Here is a 14209-nt window from a genome sequence, read left to right on the forward strand (position 1 = left end):
ACATGGTGAAACCCCATCTTTACTAAAAATACAAAAATCAGCCGGGCAGGGTGGCGCATGCCTTTAATCCCAGCTACTCGGGAGGTTGAGGCAGGAGATTCACTGGAACCCTGGAGGCAGAGGTTGCAGTGAGCTGAGATTGCACCACTGCACTCCAGCCTGGGTGACAGAGCAAGACTCTGTCTCAAAAAAAAAAAAAAAAAAAAAAGGGGTAGGGGTAGGAGGCAACATGCTTCATGATTTCAAAATATATTGCAAAGTTATATATATTAATCAAAACAGTACGGGGCTGGCATAAAAACAAACACATAGACCAGTGGAATAGAATAGAGAGCTTAGAAATAAACTCAAGCATATATGGTCAGCTAATTTTCAACAAAAGCACCAAGAGGACCCAATGGGGAAAGGATAGTCTCTTCAACGAGTGGTGCTGGGAAAACTGGATTTCCACATGCAAAAGAATGAAATTAGACCTTTATCTTACACCATACACAAAAATCAACTCAAAATGGATAATATACCTAAGCATAAGACCTGAAGCCATAAAACTCCTAGAAGAAAACATAGGAAAAAGCTCCCTGACATTGGCCTTGGCAATGATTTTTTTGGATATCACACCAAAGGCTCAGGCTACAAAAGCAAAAATAAATGGGATTACATCAAACTAAAAAGCTGCACATGGCAAAGGAAACAATCAAAATGAAAGGCAGCCTATGGATTAGAAGAAAATATTTGTAAACCACATATCTGATAAGGGATTAGTATCTAAAACATATAAAGAACTCACACAACGCAATAGCAGAAACAAAAATTACCAGATTTAAAAATGGGCAAAAGACCTGAATGGACATTTCTCCAAAGAAGACATGGAAATGGCCAAGAAGTACATGAAAAGGTGATCAGTATCACTAAACATCAGGGAAATGCAAATCAAAACTACAATAAGATATCACCTCACATCTGTTAAGATGGCTGTTATCAAAAAGACAAATGATGTGTTAGCAAGGGTGTGGGGAAAGGGAACTCTTGTACCCTGTTGGTGGGAATGTAGATTGGTGCAGCCAATGTGGAAAACAGGCTGCTGTGAGCTACAGTCATGCCACTGCACTTCAGCCTGGGTGACAGAGTGAGACCCTCTCTCAAAAAAAAAAAAAAAAATTAAAAATAGAACTATCATATGACCCAGTAATCAATCTTTCTTTTGGGTATATGCCCAAAATAAATGAAATCATCACCTCATAAAGATACTTGCATTTCCACATTCATTGTAACACTATTTATGAGATGTTAACTATTCATGAAATGTAACTATTATAAATTATTGCTGAGAATTTAAATATCTGTAACTTACAAAAATAATAAACAAATAAATAATTCCCTCCCCCTAAAAAATAGCCAAGATAAGGAAACAACTTAAGTGTCCATTGACAGACAAATGGATACAGAAACTATGGAACTATGGTATATATATATACATACACGCTGGAATATTAGCTTTAGAGATCTAATTACAAGATGAGGACTGTAGTTAATAATACTGTACTGTAATCAGGAGTTTTGCTAAATGAGTAGATTTTAGCTGTTTTTGCCACAAAAAAATAATTTGAGATGATAGATATGTTAATTTGCTTCACTGTAGTAACCATTTTACTATCTACATGTATCTCATAACATCTTATTGTATAACTTAAATATATACAATATATAATAATATTTATCTTAAAAAAAGAAGAAAGATAACAAGTGTTGGCAAGGGTGTAGAGAAAAGGGACCCTGGTACACTGTTGTCGGTGGGAATATAAATTAGTGCAGCCATCATGAAAAACAGTATAGGCATTCCTCAAAAATGTTTAAACAGAATTACCATATGATCCAGCAATCCCACTACTGCATATAAATCCAAAGGAAATGCAATCAGCATCTCACAGAGACATCTACACTCCCATGTTTATTGTGTCATTATTCACAAGAGCCAAGATATGGAAACAACCTAAGTGTCCATTGATGGATGAATGGATAAAGAAATTGTGGTACATATATACAATGGAATATATTCAGAACTTAAAAAATAAGGAGATCCTGACATGTGACAGCATGGATGAACCTGGAGGACATTACGCTAAGTGAAATAAGCCAGACACAGAAAAGAAAATAACCTCATGATCTCACTCATGTAGGATCTAAAAAAGTCAAACACATAGAAAATAGTTTCCAGAGGGGGAAAAAAGTAGGTCAAAGGATACAAAGTTGTAGTTATGCAGGATGAATAAATCTAGAAATCTAATGTACAGCATGACCAATACAGTTAATAATAGTGTAGTGTATACTGGAAATTTGCTAAGAGAGTGAATTTTAGGGGTTCTTACCACACTCCCACAAAATGGCTAACTGTGAGATGATGGGTTAATTGGCGTGACTGTATAATCATTTCACTATGTATATGTAGATCAAAACATTATGTTGTACCTTAAATATATACAATAAAAATTAATTTAAAAAAAGGTAAATCAGTAAAGACATGACAACCAAACTCAATCCAAGGTCTTTGATTGGATCCTGATAGAAAAAAATATAGAAGCAAACCAAAACTAGCTATAAATAACTAATTTAAATATGGACCATGATTAAATATGTATTATTATATTAATGTTAAATTTTTTTAGTGATAATTATATTGTGCTTCTTTTTTTTTTGAGACAGGGTTTTGCTCTTGTTGCCCAGGCTGGAGTGCAATGGTGCAATCTTGGCTCACTGCAACCTCCGCCTCCTGGATTCAAGCAATTCTCTCGCCTCAGCCTCCTGAGTAGCTGGGATTACAGGTGCACACCACCACACCCAGCTAATTTTTGTATTTTCAGTAGAGACGGGGTTTCACCATGTTGCCCAGGATGGTCTCAAACTCCTGACCTCAGGTGATCCACCCGCCTCGGCCTCCCAAAGTGCTGGGATTATAGGCGTGAGCCACCGCACCCAGCCCAATATTGTGCTTATGTAGTATTAAAGGAGAGGTGTTAAGATGTCTACAACTTACTTTCAAATGATTCAGAAAAGAAAAACACATAGGTATAGAAAAAGAGAAAGCATACATGGCAAAATTGTTAATAAATTAGTGATGTGGATAAAGACTATTATACTATTATAGTATATATTTGATTATTATATGAACTATAAAATTCATTCTTTCAACTTTTCTTTAGGTTTGAAATTTTGGAAAATAAAAAGTTGGAGGAAAAATGTAAACCGGTAACTAGAACTTATAACATGATAGAACCCTTCTGTCTCCCAAGGCCTCAGCAGCACAGGGCCAGGGCACACACCTTTGTGGTGAATAGGGCATCTACATCATTCCAGGCTCGAAGCTTGGCACGAGCAGCCAGGGCTGTCAGCACATACTGTTTATCTGGGATCTGGAAAGCAGAGACCAAGAAAAATTAAGGGGAAGTAGAAATACATCAATGGGGGTGCTTAAGAATTTTAGAAAAGACAGACATTAAATATTTCCTGATATTGACTCTGCCCCTTAAAATCAAAAAATTTCTCAGTTCAAGAACTTCTTAATTCCCAAGCCCCAGCACTGCTATAGGCCATTAGGTCTTCTCTCACTTTCCCAAACTCATTCCTTTCCACCTTTAACCTTGAATATCAAAGGACACACTGTACAGGGTTACAAAGCAACATCCACTCCATGTAGTTACCCTGATCACTAGTTTCATAACACTGACCAATTTGTATCTACCTTAAATGTCTTCTTCAGGTTGATGGGACTGCTGAATGTCCCCTAGGATGAAAGTGAAAAAGGAACTTTAGTGATATTGACTTTCCCAAGTACCACCCAAGCTCTCATTTTCTTTCCCACTACAGAGACTTTCTACATCTTACTCTGCTGCCATTTAAACATAGAAATTAATTTCAGGGAAAAGCTCCATTGGGAATAGTCAGATACCACTATAAGCTGGCTTATCAAGAACTGGAGTAATAAGTATGGTGCCTTTTCCCATTTTCTGCTAATCCAAATAAGGAGAAAATGTCTGCCTGTTATCATGGAATCCATACTTCTTTGAAAAATTTAGAAAGAAAAAAGAGTGGCCAGGCGCGGTGGCTCTCACCTATAATCCCAGCACTTTGGGAGGCTGAGGCGGGTGGATCACGAGGTCAGGAGTTCAAGACCAGCCTGGCCAACATGGTGAAACCCTGTCTCTACTAAAAATACAAAAAAAAAAAAAAATTAGCGGGGAGTGGTGGCGCACACCTGTAATCCCAGCTACTCGGGAGGCTGAGGCAGGAGAATTGCTTGAACCCAGGAGGCCGAGGTTACAGTGAGCCAAGATCGCACCACTGCACTCCAGCCTGGGCGACAGAGCAAGACTCCATCTCAGAGAAAAAAAAAAAAAAAGTATCCATAGCTACTTGTCACCCTGCCGCTTTTCTCCACATCATGCTAATCCATTTGATATTGTGGACCTTTGAACAGAGACTTCTACAGGTAACAGCACCAGGGAGAGAACTTGCTATGCTAGCATGCCAGCTCACTTGAAGCTACAAACCTTACAAACCTCTTTTCCCTCCTGGCCAGATGAGGCCCTCTTACCCCTGGTGAGGGCCAGGAAAGCTTCCAGGTGGATTTCTGAGAACTATACATACCCATTATTAATAGAGTACATAAAAGTACTGGATTTGAACTATCTTCTTTTTGTGCAATGAGAGTTTGTGGAATCTTCCATATTTTGCCTGTACCTCAGCCTCTGTGTAGTGATAGAAGCAGGAGTAGAAAAGCGTTGTCACTAGTGGCATGTTGAGGATGGAGGCTTTGCGGGGGTGCTTTCGGAAGATCTCAGTCTGTCCTGCTGATTCTAGATGGCGATCATTTGCCTGTGGTGGAGTGAGCCAAGTGAAAAAAAAAAAAAAAAACAATGTCCATGGAGTAGAGGCAGGAGAAAAATCTTTTAATACTACAGCAGTTGTGTTTCCCACCCTAGGAGTGAAACAAAGAACAGAAAAAGAAAGAAATTGCCTAAGATATCCCCAGAGTAGTTTAAAATCCATAAAATGATCATGAATCCACATTGGATGGAAACAAATAGAAGTGGGGATGACATGGGAGATTCGGGATGAAGAAGAAATACTTCCAGGTTAACAGCTGGTAAGAGGAAAAAGGATCCTAAAAACAATGGAGGAAGGGGGCTATTGTGTACAGGCAGAAAATGAAAGGCTTTTAGAAACCAGTAAGAAATGACCCATGTGCAGAGCATAGAAATCTCCTAGATGCTGAACGGCACTGAGCCTTGGCACTGAAGCAAAAGATATAGAGATGAAGAGTCTAACCTCAATAATGATCTGACGTTCCAGGAGCGTGTAATGGTCCTGTATGTGTGCGGAATCTTCTGCTGAAAATGGCAAACTGGTAGAGTGCCAGAAGGTTAGTACCTTTCTCTATTCAAACAAGGAAACAAACCCAAGTAAACCAAATCACCAGCGTAAGTATAAGAGGTTCATGGTGCCTCACAAGTCTGATCTCAGTTCACCTTTAGAGCGTCCCTTAAAGGAAGAAAGACATCGCATGAATGGCGTGAATTTCATATTAAAGGTTTTGCCAATTCAAGAGGGATCCTGAGAGTCCACAAAATACTTATAGCCACTCATAATTTTGCTGATAAATGAATTAGAATCCTCTCATTTTGGGAGTTGGAATATTTGGTGAATGAGTCACAAAGCTAATGAGTGAGCCTAGGCAACTGCCCATCATCCACATCCCAGTGAAATTCTGTGGCTTGTGCTTAACTTACTGAGGGGACACCTAGATTTGTTAGCCATTTTTTTATGGCAGAGTACAAAAGGTAAATTAAATTACATGCCATGGTGGTATGTTTATAGATCAGCAAATATCACAAATGTCAAGGGTCCCATCTTCAACACTGCATTATGTTTTTTGTTTGTCTGCTTGTTTTGAGATGGAGTCTCTCTGTGTCACCCAGGCTGGAGTGCAGTGGCATGATCTTGGCTCACTACAACCTCCACCTCCTGAGTTCAAGCAATTCTCCTGCCTCAGCTTCCAGAGTAGCTGGGACTACAGGCGTATGCTGCCACGCCCAGCTTATTTTTGTATTTTTAGTAGAGACAGGGTTTCACCATGTTCACCAGGACGGTCTTGATCTCCTAACCTCGTGATCCTCCTGCCTCAACCTCCCAAAGCGCTGGGATTACAGGCGTGAGCTGCTGCGCCCGGCCACCTTATTGTTATACATGAAGATGCTGAGGGACGGCGTCTTGCCAGTCTTGCCAAAAAGTCATGTGGTCAATGGGGAAGGCCAAGAATAGAAGCCAGATTTTAAATGCCCAGTTCACAGATCTATCTTTTAGAAAGTGCTGCATTATTCCCCATACTCTGCTCACTCCAGGAAGAATTCTGAGTTTTAATTACACTATTCCAGGTAAGTTTTAGCCATAGTGAATTTTTAGAAGAGATAAAGAGAGATGCTAAAAATTCTAGTTACTTCACTATTTTAACTTTTCTCCTTGTTTTCCAGAGGCCATATAACATATCTCAGTATTTGGTAACATTAAATGGATTTCACCGATATAATCAAATTTCTAAACATGAAGCCGGGAAATCATGTCACATGAGGAATGGTTGAAACAACCATGAGTACTGAACCTGAAGAAGCAAGGACTACTGGGTAGACTCCACACCTGTCTTGAAAGATACAGGGAAGCAAGTTTCAGCTTAACATAAGGAAGCACTTTCCGATAACGAAGGCTGTTCAAAAACAAACTGAGCTGTTTCAAGAGCAACGGGCACCCTATCACAGGAATATGTGGAGCTGGGTTTTGTAATAAGTTAAATTCTGGATGAAAGCTTGCCCTGGATCAGTGGTTCTTGGACTTTGGGGTTTCAAGGACCAGTAACACTGAAAAAATGCATCAGGTCCCTAAAGTATTGCTATCTTTTTATTACCTAAGGTCATAAAAAAAGGTACAGCTCATTTTAGTACCAAAGAAGAAGAGAAGAGAACAAAATCCTACAATAAAAGATAACCTTTCAAATTAAATAAATTTAGCTTTAGGAAAAAAAATCTCTCTACATTTGTCTCTTTTTTTTTCCTCAGTTTACCATCAAGCAGTGGAAACTCTGCTGGGGACTAGTGTGTGAACACCACTGCATGAGGCGACCCTGAATGATGCTGGTATGATTCACTGTTAGCCCTCCCCTTCCTGCCTATCCATTCCACCCTTTTTAATTTTCTTCATTCCTTCTGGGTAAAGGTATTTATACTTAAAATCATTTTTCCCCCATACTTACCCAACACAGGTTTTAAGAAATTCTTTTCGTTTGTCAGGGTCCTGAATGTTCAAATGCTCTCGATAATGAGATAGCTACAAAAAGCAGAAAAAGGCTTTGAGGTATTTTGTCTCCTTAGATGAGGGAGATAGCTGAGTAACTGAACTTCCCATGCTTTAAAAAAACAAGTTCTTCATTTCTGGGTATAGATGGTTATTGGAGGCGGGTGGGGGGATAGGCAAAGAGTGACTAAATATCAGTAGGTTTATCTATAACTGCACTGTACGATACAATAGCCACTAGCTACAACTGTTTCTTTAAATTTAAATTAATTAATGTAAAAATTCACCTCCTTAGTTAACACTAACGACTTTTAAAGAACTCAACAGCTACATGTGACTAGGAGCTACTATATTGGACAACACAAATATGGAAATTTTTTTTTTTTTTTTTTTTGAGACGAAGTCTCACTCTTGTTGCCCAGGCTGGAGTGCAATGGCACAATCTCAGCTCATTGCAACCTCTGCCTCCCAGGTTCAAGCGATTCTCCTGCCTCAGCCTCCCAAGTAGCTGGGATTACAGGTGCCCACCACCATGCCTGGCTAATTTTTGTATTTTTAGTAGAGGCAGGGTTTCACCATGATGGCCAGGCTGGTCTCGAACTCCAGACCTCAGGTGACCTGCCCAAATTGGTCTCCCAGTGTGCTGGGATTACAGGCATGAGCCACCGTGCCCGGCCCAAATATGGAATATTTCTATCATTGTAGAAACTTCTATTGGCCAGTGCTGACCTATAATGAAGCACTGAGTAGATAGAGTACCGAGCTTTACCTTTAAGTTTCACTTTAGCCTCAGTATTTAACCAAAAATGAATATTTTGCTTCAGCTTTAGATTTTGAAAAGTCCAAGAGCTAAATACCTATTTCAGTGTTATTTTTGGCATCCTTGACCATGTACATGATCAATGGTAGTATGATCATGTAAATATCTAACAATTAACATCAGTAATATAAATAGGGCATGTCATTCTGACTCACTGTTTATAAATATTCTCAGATTGAGCCAACAGATGTATATAAAAATGTAAATGTATATAAAAATGTAAATGTAAAAATGTAAATAACATAAGACAGAATAACAGAAATTACATATCGTAATCCAATCTTCGTAAAATAGTTCATATAAAATAGTTGGTATACAATCATTCCTAATATTAAAGAAAGTAACCTTTAAGAGCTATAGTTAATTTTTTGTTATTCAATTCCATTTCATCCTTAGCTCTTTCAAGAAAAGTTCTACATGGGAAACCTTCATATTCTGTGGGCATACACTAAAAGTGTACTATCAGCTTTGCCACTTCCAAAGTTTACAAGGTTGAAAAACTCAAAATCTATATACAACAACATGCATGAAAAATCATCTTCAATTCAAACATAATGAGTATAAAGAAAATAAAGTTTTAGATAAAAATGAGTTACCCAAAACACATTTATTCTCACTAATGAAATTCAAAACAAAAAACTTTATAAGAATGCTGTAAGAAGAAAAATCCTTATAGTTTTGAACTTACAGAGATTTAAAAATATAAACAAACAGCTTTTCAAATGATTACTACAGGCTGCCAATCATTTTTAGTGGATTAAGAAAATGGATTTTTCAGATTCTCTCATGCTTTGAATATTAAGTACAAGTTCCTTTCAGAAAACATGTTACTGAGCCAGGTGAGGTGGTTCACATCTGTAATCCCAGAACTTTGGGAGGCCAAGGTGGGAGGATAGCTTGAGGCTAGGAGTTCGAGACCAGCCTGGCAAACAAAGTGAGACCCCCGTCTCCACAAAAAGATTTTTAAAAATTAGTCAGGTGTGGTCGTGTGCACCTGTAGTCCCAGCTACTTGGGAGCCTGAGGCTTGAGCCAGGAATTGAGAGTCTGCAGTAAACTATATGATCACGCACCACTGTACTCCAGCCTGTCTCGAAAAAAAAGAACCATGTTTCTGAAAAGCATTTTCAGTATTATATATATAATTATGCTGTTCAAAGGTTAACAATATTTAATGTGCCAACTGAATGTCTGTATAGATATCACAAATGTGTTGTACAATAACTAAAAAAGCAATCCTGCCATCGACAGTGCTGAGAAATTCTTTGAGACAAGGTCTCATTCTTTCACCCAGACATGACCTCCCAGACTTAAGTGATTCTCCCACCTCAGCTTCCCAGGTAGCTGGGACTACAGGTATGCGCCACCATGCTTTGCTAATTTTTTAAATTTTTTTTAGAGATGGGATCTCACTATGTTGCCCAGGCTGGTCTCCAACTCCTGGACTCTAGTGTTCCTCCCACCTCAGCCTCCCAAGTGCTGGCATTACAGGCATAAGCCACCGTGCTTGGCTGGAAATTCTTATTCCTGCCAAGTTTTTTTTTTTTTTTTAACATGAATTGCTGAAGTTTTAATAATACAATTGAGTTTTTGGTAAAATTTCAGATTTATTCTTGTATTCCAGGAGTTCATTCTATGATTGTGAAAATCTGCCAAAATTTAATCTTAACGCCTGGCCATTGAATTCTCAGCCAAAACGTGTATTGGGTGTATCATCAACTTGACCTATCTTCCTTCTTGACCTATATCTGGTTTCTTATCCTCTTAGCCTTCAACATTTTCTTTGTGAGAAGCCAAAACCCCAAAACTCCTAACAACCAGGACCTGAAAACAACTGAAAAACAAATTACAAATTGACCAGGCCAATTTTCACATATTTATTTTTTAAAATTTATTCATAAGCCCAACCAAAAGAGCATATAAAAAGAAAGAATACATCATTTGGATTAAGTTTTCAGGTTTTCCAGGTGCCTCTCTCTTCTGTATATAATCAGTATCAAAGGAAATAGTTCAATCAGTCTGGGATCTTGGAGGCGGGGGTTTGGCTTAGATTTCTGGGTTTGTGAGACAGAGTCTCACTCTGTTGCCCAGGCTGGAGTGCAATGGCACGATCTCAGATCACTGCAACCTCCCCGTCCCAGGTTCAAGCAATTCTCCTGCCTCAGCCTCCCAAGTAGCTGGGATTACAGGTGTGCGCCACCACACCCAGCTAATTTTTGTATTTTTAGTAGAGACAGGGTTTCACCATGTTGGCCAGGCTGGTCTTGAACTCCTGACCTCAGGTGATCCACCCATCTCGGCCTCCCAAAGTGCTGGGATTACAGGCGTGAGCCACTGTGCCCAGCCTAGATTTCTGTTAAACAGGTACCCAACTGAAACAAAGGCCACACTTACCGCAAGCTCTTCTGTTCTATCTAGGAACCTGGGAAGAAGCAGAAGGGAGCAGGGCATTTGTATCTATTGATGTGTGGCAGTATAACCTCACAAAATCGAGTGCCTCCTCTAGGAGAAACACAATTCAAACTCATTTCCCTCTATACACAAGATAAATGGTTGATCAGATATCATTGTTCCCCTGGTCTCTCTGGCTGAACAAAAAGCAAGGACAAGAAGGTACTGCAAGGAACTAATAACTTTGTTAACAGTTCTGACAGGGAGGCTCAGAGCCACCTACTCTAGCCCACAGAAAACTTGGTTGTTGTTTTTTTTTTCCTAAGATTAAAGCACTATCCTCTGTCAATACAATCTTGAAAACAGATTTTCTATATTGTTCTTTACTGTTTTCATGGGCAGAGTACAATGTGTTTTGTCTCCCCCAGACCTTGGAGCACCAAGACTTTTGTCTTCTGATTCTTCTTTACTCTGAATAGACCACCATAATTAACATTACCATTTTGGCATGGAGGTGATGCCTGATAAAGCCTTGTTGGTTGGGAAAGAGGAAGGCAGGGAAGGAAGGAGGGAGGAAGCAGCCAGCCTCTGTGACCATGTCTTCTTTTGCAAATTCCTGGCTAACACCTGCAATCTTGACCCTAACCAGGTAACCTGCTTTTCCCCACCTCAGTCTTTTGGGGAGCTCATTGCTGTGCTGGAGTCACTGGATAATCAGTCACCTTGGGCCACATGTCAGTCTAAACAGAGGTTCTAACCCTTTCTCTGACACTGAAGAAAGGACATCATGTGCACATATTTTAATCCAAAGGTGGGAAATAGTCCCCACTGACTGGAATTAGAGGGAAGAAAAACATGATAGAAGACCTCAGCCCTCTTTACCCCCAGCAGACATGCCTACCTCTCACCTGTCAGAATCCTACCTAGTTTCATAGGCCCATGCAAATCCTAATCACTTCCATGAGGCTTTCCCTGGGTATCCTGACTGAAAATATTTTCTTCTTCTCTTCTACTGTACTTCCCACTGGTATCACTTACAATCAAGTAATAAAAGATACCTTTATTCTAGGTCTTTTATAAGAAAACACTTAATAAATACTAATACTACAAACTAGGTATTATGCTAAGTGCTGGCTCACATACTAGCCCTTCATCTTCATAATAACCCTGTGGGTAGGTGTCATCATCTCCATTTGATAGATGTGAAAAACTCATGAAGAGGATTGATAACTTGGCCAAGGTCACTCGATGAATGATGTGGGAGACCTATAATAGCATTCAACCCAAGTGCATGTGACTCCAAAGCCTGGTTCTTAACCAACTTGCACCTTATCATAAGCTATGCTGTACTGCTAGTTATCCCCTCACACTTCAATAGCTTGTCTTCCAAGTACTTCCAGGAAAAGGGCAGTTGGCGTCTTCTATTCCTTTGTATCCCTCAGAGTGCTTTGAAACAAGTACTTACTAAACTTTATAGACCAGATGATCAGTTCTTACCTGAAGAGGTCTAAAAGCAACTTTTGATCCCCTATTTCCTTAAGGAAGTGAATAAGATGTCTCAGGGCAACCTGTCGCACCTCCAGCTCTCGGAAGAGGATCTCTGTCAGACAGTCAGGAGTTAAGTTGAGAAAGATTAAAGCCAATTAGTCAAGTATGAAATTGGTCTCCCTACTCACAACATTATCTCAAACATTATCTCATCAAACCCAAACAAAAGCTAAGAATGGTTTACCCCTATGTCTTAATTCACCATCAACACACTCTATGGTCTTGGGCAGCTCATAGCCATTAAATCAGCTTTTCATTTCACACCAACCCAAACAGCAGGCACTTAGCACGGACTCTGACTTCTTCAAACCAACACAGCCATCTGAGGGGGCTCTGTGGTTAATGTAGTTATCACCCTAAAGGACGCCCTCAGAGATGTGATTTGTGCTCTGAAGTCTCAGGCCACCCCAGTTGTCTCTGAAATAGACTTGACTAATGAATTCTGGTATGAAAGGCACATGTTATTCTCCCCTCGAATGTGGCAGACACCTTGCTGACTGAAGATTTCCTGCAAGCCATTCTCACCTTTGCTCAGTGTCCTCTTCAGGAAAATCAGAACCTATAGGAAAAAAGAACAAAGACTGTGCAAACTTTCCAACACAGAGTCATGCCCTGAGCACTACAGACATGGGGCCAGCAACTCATTAGCAATCTCTGCAGGTATAGCCAACAGCTCTGTATGTGATGCAAGGAAAGCCAATGGCTATCTGGAACTGAGCTGTGTCTTGAGAGTCCACACACCCGTGCCCATGCTGCTGAGAGACACCTCCCTCTGAAAGAGGATACGCTCACATCTCTTCTCCCTCAGATTGTTTTATATAACACATAGTAGCCAACCTTCTGTGTCTTGGTTACAATCAAGGGTTTCACATAGGCTGGGCATGGTGACTCATGCCCATAATTCCAACACTTTGGGAGGCTAAGGCAGGGAGATTACTTGAGCCCAGGAGTGTGAGATCAGCTTGGGCAACATAGCAAGACCCTGTCTCTACAAAAAAATTTAAAAATTAGCCAGGCAAGGCCAAGCGTGGTGGCTCACGCCTATAATCCCAGCTCTTTGGGAGGCCGAGGCTGGTGCATCACCTGAGGTCAGGAGTTTGAGACCAGCCCAGCCAATGTAGTGAAACCCCATATCCACTAAAAATACAAAAATTAGCTGGGCATGGTGGCCCACGCCTGTAATCCCAACTACTTGGGAGGCTGAGGCAGGAGTATCACACAGTGAGCCAAGATTGTGCTACTGCACACTAGCCTGGGCGACAGAGTGAGACTCCATCTCAAAAAAAAAAAAAAAAAAAAAAACTAGCCAGGCATGGTGGTATGCACCTGTGGTCCCAGCTACTCGGGAACCTGAGGTGAGAGGATCACTTAAGCTCAGGAGGTTGAGGCTACAGCGAGCCATCATCACACCACTGCACTTCAACCTGGGCAACAGAGCAAGACCCTGTCTCCAAAAAAAAAAAAAAAAACACAGGGTTCCACGCTTAGTGCATGTGGCACCAGCTAAGCCCTTAAAGCACAGATTACTTAGAATCCTACACCTCCAAGGGGAATCCAGGATCTTTACTTAACATTTAACACAAAATGTTAGTCTATTTGATTGGATTTTCAGAAACTAGTGAAAACAATAATTAAACAAACAACAACAAATCCGACAACTCACTGCAGTAATGACGTTTCCATCATGCATGCTTACTGCCTCTTCTAGGAGTTGTAGTTTGTCCTGTAAGGAGCGGAATCTCTCTAGTGAGCAAACCTGGCAGAATAACACTAGAATTAGTACACAAGAAGACAGTTTTCTTTATTCCTTTGTTGCTGGATACTAAAGAATGAGCAATAATGAAACAAAATGTCCCCAAGGAGAGTCTCTTTATTTTTACACTATGGTCCCCAGCACTTATAAAACAGTTGGCTCCCACCACCCTCTCTAGTTCAGCCTGCTGCCCTATAAGATGCTAATGTCCTGAAGTCTTGATAAAGTCAACAGAAATCACTTGTTCTTTTTGAGACGGAGTCTTGCTCTGTCACCCAGGCTGAGTGCAGTGGCTCAATCTCGGCTCACTGCAAGCTCCGCCTCCCGGGTTCACACCATTCTCCTGCCTCAGCGTCCTGAG

The 14209-nt window shown here is 40.3% G+C and overlaps 2 protein-coding genes across 4 annotated transcripts in view; one reads left to right on the plus strand and one right to left on the minus strand.

The window, feature by feature from the left end:
• The window catches only part of SAMD15 (sterile alpha motif domain containing 15), a 64586-nt gene extending 57457 nt beyond the window's left edge, over positions 1-7129 (plus strand). For both annotated transcript variants that reach the window (XM_063698056.1, XM_019009563.3), the window contains one exon: positions 6525-7129. In XM_063698056.1, the coding sequence (XP_063554126.1) occupies positions 6525-6535 (11 nt within the window). In that variant the 3' untranslated portion in view covers positions 6536-7129. The remainder of the gene's footprint in view (positions 1-6524) is intronic.
• VIPAS39 (VPS33B interacting protein, apical-basolateral polarity regulator, spe-39 homolog) overlaps positions 1-14209 on the minus strand; it is a 31380-nt gene that overhangs the window by 3859 nt on the left and 13312 nt on the right. For both annotated transcript variants that reach the window (XM_019009564.3, XM_055361077.2), the window contains exons 8-16: positions 13759-13851; positions 12621-12654; positions 12045-12147; positions 10551-10578; positions 7298-7371; positions 5323-5398; positions 4735-4869; positions 3737-3778; positions 3318-3407 (exon numbers count right to left, since the gene is read on the minus strand). In XM_019009564.3, coding sequence (XP_018865109.2) covers positions 3318-3407; positions 3737-3778; positions 4735-4869; positions 5323-5398; positions 7298-7371; positions 10551-10578; positions 12045-12147; positions 12621-12654; positions 13759-13851 — 675 coding nt within the window. The remainder of the gene's footprint in view (positions 1-3317; positions 3408-3736; positions 3779-4734; positions 4870-5322; positions 5399-7297; positions 7372-10550; positions 10579-12044; positions 12148-12620; positions 12655-13758; positions 13852-14209) is intronic.

This window comes from Gorilla gorilla, chromosome 15 (assembly GCF_029281585.2).
Source record: "Gorilla gorilla gorilla isolate KB3781 chromosome 15, NHGRI_mGorGor1-v2.1_pri, whole genome shotgun sequence".
In the NCBI taxonomy this organism is placed as follows: Eukaryota; Metazoa; Chordata; class Mammalia; order Primates; family Hominidae; genus Gorilla; species Gorilla gorilla.